This window comes from Solanum pennellii, chromosome 6 (genome assembly GCF_001406875.1).
Source record: "Solanum pennellii chromosome 6, SPENNV200".
In the NCBI taxonomy this organism is placed as follows: domain Eukaryota; kingdom Viridiplantae; phylum Streptophyta; class Magnoliopsida; order Solanales; family Solanaceae; genus Solanum; species Solanum pennellii.
This window is the reverse complement of record NC_028642.1, coordinates 57,797,827-57,803,826: the sequence shown is the minus strand read 5'-3', so window position 1 is coordinate 57,803,826 and position 6,000 is coordinate 57,797,827. Positions and strand designations below refer to the sequence as shown.

Here is a 6,000-nt window from a genome sequence, read left to right as displayed (position 1 = left end):
ATATATATATATATATATATATATATTTCCCTTTAAGTTCATAAACTCCTAATCAAAATATTGAGTTAATTTACACAGTATGAAATATCTATACTCCATTAGGTTATTTTTACTAGTATTATAATTAAGTAATTTATCTTATTTTTAAAATTACAAAAATCATAATCTGAGTAGTTACATGTAAATATCATTGATAGTATTATATATGATTTAAGCTCATTCTTAAAATGTTACTCTCTCTAAATTTAAATCTGAATAGTAAATAATGAAGATGTGATTTATTTTCTAAGCAATTGAATGCATATAATTAAGTTTTACTTTTAAAATTATTAAATATAAAATTTAAATAAAATTAAAAAGATCTTTATGTACAAGGAGTTGTCAATAAAATGGCTTGTTTTACCGATGATATGGAGATGATTTGTGATGATGATTTATAGGATTAATATTTAAAAATTAATTAAATTAATTTTCTAAGATCGAATTAAGACTAATAAAAATAAAGAAAGGAATAGCATCCTGGAGAATTAAAGTAAGGCGTTCTGTTTACTGCCATTCATTAAAATTGGATGAATTATTTTCAACTTCCAATAATGATAATAATAAAAATAATAAAAACTACTCAAAATGAGTATATATATAATAAGATCACAGCCACTTTGTAGTTATGGAAGTAAATGACAATCATAGTTATGAATGATGAAATCCTCGTGAGTTCCTCACTCAAAACTCTCTTTTTTAATGGAAAAATTACATAAATTAATACATTTTAAAAAATAATTACTGATTTTAGCGATACTTTTTGTTTATTACCATTTATAGCAATGCTTTGTTAAATTTGTAATATGTATTAAAAGTGAATTATGTATGCAATATATATGAATTATAATTGTTTTTTGAAATATATTATGTTTGTTTGGTAAAAAAATTGTCACATTGTATTATAAGTGTATTAAAATGTGTGATAAATATATTATTCATTATTAAAATTTGTATTATATGTGAATAATAAATTGTTCTTTGTAATATGTATTAAACTTGTATTATAAATGAATTAAAAGTGATCAAGTGAGGTAAAAATATTATTGCTATAAATGGTAAATATTTTTTTATTATAGTATATTTATGTAAGTTTCCCTTTTTTAATCATATAGTATTATACATATAGACAGAAACTAATAAATTTCATCTCATCGTAATAAATATATAGTAGCTGCGGCCGGTGTATATATTAAAATACATAACAAATATTATATAATAATGTTGTGAAATGTAACAATTTTCCTCATGTGGACGTAAAATTATTTTTGGTTATCTACTTTAATTTGTTTGGACGTTTTGTGCTGTACAAATGGCATATCCAGCTCACTAGAGATAAATTTGCGTTTGGGCCGTGGTCCAGTTTAAATGGACTCTACACATATTTCGACAAGGGAAATTTTCGCATACCGTCACTCAAAATAACTTAATTAAGCTTTATAGCTATAATTTATTAATTATGATTCATAGCTACATATTAGGAGAGGAGAGAGACGAGAGAGAATGGAAGAGGGAGGAGAGAGGCAGGCTAGATTGGGAGAGGGAGAGATATGCGAGCGAGGGCAATAATTTGTATAATTCACATTTTGTTGGTATATTTCGTGGGTACAATTAAATAATTTGTGTGTATTTTGTATAATTGAGTTATACAAATTTTGGAATTATAAAAATAGGATAAAACTTGAAATAACAAATTTATACAAATAAACATATGAACTTTAAACAGTTATACAAATTCATTATACACATTATAAATTATATTATACAAAACACAAAACTAAATATTTAGACAAACCTTAAAAAGTTATAATTTTTTTTTTTGAAAGTATATGGTCATAAAACCGAAAAACCAAAAAAAATCTCTGTCATATACAAATACAAACGAAGAACTGATAGTTGCAGATTATTTAAACGTGGCGAATTATGCATGTGATTAATGGCCACGTTATTAATGACCAATGTTAATTACAAATGATAATTATAATATACAATAGCTATGATAACTAATGAAACAATATATATAAGTTTATTTAACCGGATAGTTATTTAACCGAGTAATCTTCTCTTTCGACAAAGCATATCATATACCAAAATATATTTTTATATTACATTAAACATAAACATTAAAAGAAAGAGACTTTCTAATTGTTACCATCAAAGTATCTTATAATATGAAAAAGTAGAATGATACCTCTAAGTGTAAGTGATCATAAAATTGTTAGCTTATGACCACTAATTTAAAGTCTTGAAACATAGAGAGTACTATACTTGCTAGTTTTTATGTGCATAATAAAAAGGAAAGGCTTTCCTGGGGTAATTTTATAATGTAATTATAAGTGTATATAACGTAACTTATTATATGAAACACATTTTTTTTTAATTTGTTAATAAAATGATTTCTTTGAGCATCCGTCCATGTCAACAAAGGTCTTCAATATAAGCATTAGTTCATTCAGATTCATTCAATGATCGAACTTTTTACTACCAGAGTAGATCGAATGTCAACATGTGAGGCACCATTTGTTGCTATTGGAATTAGGGATGGGCATGGCACAATATTTAAAAATTTTGATACCGTAATTTTGGTATCTAAAGTGCTATACTATTATCATACTAAATTAGTTCGATATGATTCGATATATATAATTTTGACTTTAATATTTTACGATATGATATTCGGTAGCATAATACTTGCATTTTTATTACTCTCCATACAATTCAATTAGCAAATAAGATTAGAATAATTCTCTTTGTCATTTAGCAAGTATTCTCGCAAGACCAATACGATTATCAACATGAGTATAAGAAATTCAAAATCACAAGTCTCAATCATAGTAGATTAACAACTACTCCTGTTAAATAATATCCCAAAAAGAGTATTTCAATAACGATCGAATAATCATAGATGGAAAGTTTAAATGACATTATCTAAAATTATGTATCGCTATATAAGTTTACACCACAAAATATATGTCAAGTTAGAATCTACATGTTAATGAATAATTAATATATTTATATATTACAATAAAATTTCGGTAAATTTTTTTAGTTACGATATGATGTTTGATATGTACCATTATACCATGCCTACCCCTAATTGAAATACCAGGCCAATAGCATGCACAACAATTGACTCTGTTTTTGCGATCGCTCTTACACAAAATTTAACCAAAATTCTTTATGTTAATACTTATATTCAGATTAATCGATGAGACAGTCGTCACTTTAGAAAAGTATAACTATACATTGTACGGTGATGAATTTGTTATGGAAAATACAAACTTGAATACATTGATTAAATCAGATGAAACGATCCAAGTACATTGACGGTATATCAATATTTTAATCATAAAAAGTTATCTATAATTATGTTGCATATAACTTAATTAGGTAATCATTACTTGTAAAATTTAAATAAATTCATACCAAGTAAAATTGAGAAAATTCCTCTTTTCCTCTCAATCGAACCTCTTTCTCCATCACCAACTTTCTTTCTTTCTCCTACTCTACCGCAATCCATCTCAAGTACTGAGACATGATGGCATGTACTACCATAACACTTAGAAACTCGAAAAAACAAACAAACTTAATGACTGGACGTTTAATCTATAACAATAATGACATCCACTTCTTCTCAACGTGGCGTAAGCAATCTTCGCAGAACTGTAACTTGGTTATTTATCACATTGTTGATCATCTATCTTCTTTACTCTTTTAGTTTAATTCTCAATAAAGATTCCCCTGAATGTACCAATTCTGTGTCTTCCTCATCCGAATTATCCACAAAAGAATCAATTTCGACAACATTGCCTCAAACTCCACCATCGGAGAATTCAACTTCCATTTCTTTAAAGGAAAATAGAGGGGAGCCTGAAACAGGGCTGAAACACATTGTATTTGGGATCGCTGCGTCTACGAACTTGTGGGATAAAAGGAAAGAGTATATAAAATTATGGTGGAGGCCAGGGGAAATGAGAGGTGTTGTATGGTTAGATAAAAATGTTACAATAAAGAAAAATGAAGATTTGCCTGAAATTAGAATTTCGGAGAACACAACTACGTTTTTGTACACGAATAGACAGGGGAACAGATCGGCTCTGAGGATATCCAGGGTTGTTTCGGAGACAATAAGGTTGGGACTTAAAAATGTGAGATGGTTCGTAATGGGAGATGATGATACAGTGTTTAATGTCGATAATGTTGTTAGAGTTCTTTCGAAATATGATCATAATCAGTATTATTACATTGGAAGTTCTTCAGAAAGTCATATTCAAAACATTTTTTTCTCATATGCAATGGCTTATGGTGGGGGTGGATTTGCTATTAGTTATCCATTGGCAAAAGAATTGGAAAAGATTCAAGATCGATGCCTTCAACGATATCCTGGATTATACGGTAGTGATGATAGAATTCAAGCTTGTATGGCTGAGCTCGGGGTCCCCCTTACCAGAGAACCTGGATTTCATCAGGTAACTAACTGTCCATTAAAAATGATCAAAAAATATTCTATAGTCAGAGTCTTGTTCATAACCAAAGTTTCATGCATTACTAGAACTAAACTAACAAATTGAGATGGAGGGAGTATCATTTTACTGTCACGTCTTCAATTAGAAGTACTTCTGAATGGATTTTGACGATTTTTATTTTTTTATTTTTGTACTGTATAGTATGATGTGTACGGGAATTTGCTAGGCCTATTGGGAGCACATCCTGTAACACCTCTAGTATCAATTCACCATCTTGATGTTGTGGATCCTATAATTCCAAGGATGAGCAGAGTTGATGGACTCCAACGCATTTTTGAATCAATGAAATATGACACTGCCAGCATAATGCAGCAGTCAATCTGCTACGACAAGCAGAAATACTGGTCTATTTCAGTGTCGTGGGGCTACGTGGTTCAGATCACGAGGGGTAATATCTCTCCAAGAGAATTAGAAATGCCCACAAGGACATTTCTCAACTGGTATAAAAGAGCTGATTACACTGCCTATGCATTCAACACTAGGCCTGTGACAAAGCATCCGTGCCAGAAGCCTTTCGTGTACTACATAAGTGCAGCCAAATATGATCGAAACAAGAATCAGATCGTTGGGATTTACCATCGTCATAGAGAGTCGTACCCTTACTGCAGATGGAAAATTGAGTCACCTGAGAGTATCAGTGCAATTGTAGTGTTGAAAAAGCCAGATGATAACCGTTGGCAGAAGGTAAATTTGTTAAAACAACTCCATTTCTGAATATTGATTGAAAAAGGACTATTACTAAGTGGATTTTGTTCTGTTTTGCAGGCAGCAAGAAGGGATTGTTGTAAAGTTCTACCATCAAACAACTCCTATTTGTACATTTGGGTAGGCAATTGCAGAGAAGGCGAAACAAGTGAAATGTAGCCGTTGGAAGGAGGGAGGCTATAGTTTTTTCACTTCCTTCTGTTTTTTGTATCAATAGATGTTGATTAGGATAGGAAAAAATCTCTATTCAAAAGTTGAGAAACAGCAGAAATGGTACTACTACTAGAGAGCTCACACACTAAAGCCTAGACCAACAGTGGCTAGTATTTGCAATACAAGTTTGACCAAATTAATGAAAAATTGATGTATCCTAGTTTCATAAATCATACCTTCAAATGTTGATAGTAGTGGATCATTGAAGTGGCCTTGCTACAACGATCCACTGAAATTTAAACCTCTGTGGATTCTTAAAAAAAAGAAAAAGAGGAAATGTCAAAATGTAAGTTTTTGGTTCCTATATGTGTAAGCCCATACTGTCTGATAAATATATGTGTTTTCAAGTGACTTTGCAATCTTATCAATAGCAAAAAACAGTAATCCTTAAGATTATTAGGAACAAAGGGAATAGAGAAATGAAGAGAATGATAATTATAGTTGCATTGATCATTAGAAACAACTATTTCTGAATGTATTCATCATAACAGACATCTGTTTAAAGAGTCAACAAGCA

The 6,000-nt window shown here is 29.9% G+C and overlaps 1 protein-coding gene across 1 annotated transcript; it reads left to right on the top strand.

The window, feature by feature from the left end:
• Nucleotides 1–3,438: 3,438 nt before the first annotated feature.
• Nucleotides 3,439–5,835, top strand: LOC107022494. The gene is made up of 3 exons (XM_015223095.2): nt 3,439–4,508; nt 4,707–5,249; nt 5,331–5,835. The coding sequence occupies exons 1-3, from the start codon at nt 3,657–3,659 to the stop codon at nt 5,427–5,429; spliced, it is 1,494 nt and encodes a 497-aa protein (XP_015078581.1). The 5' UTR covers nt 3,439–3,656; the 3' UTR covers nt 5,430–5,835.
• The last annotated feature ends 165 nt before the right edge of the window (nt 5,836–6,000 follow it).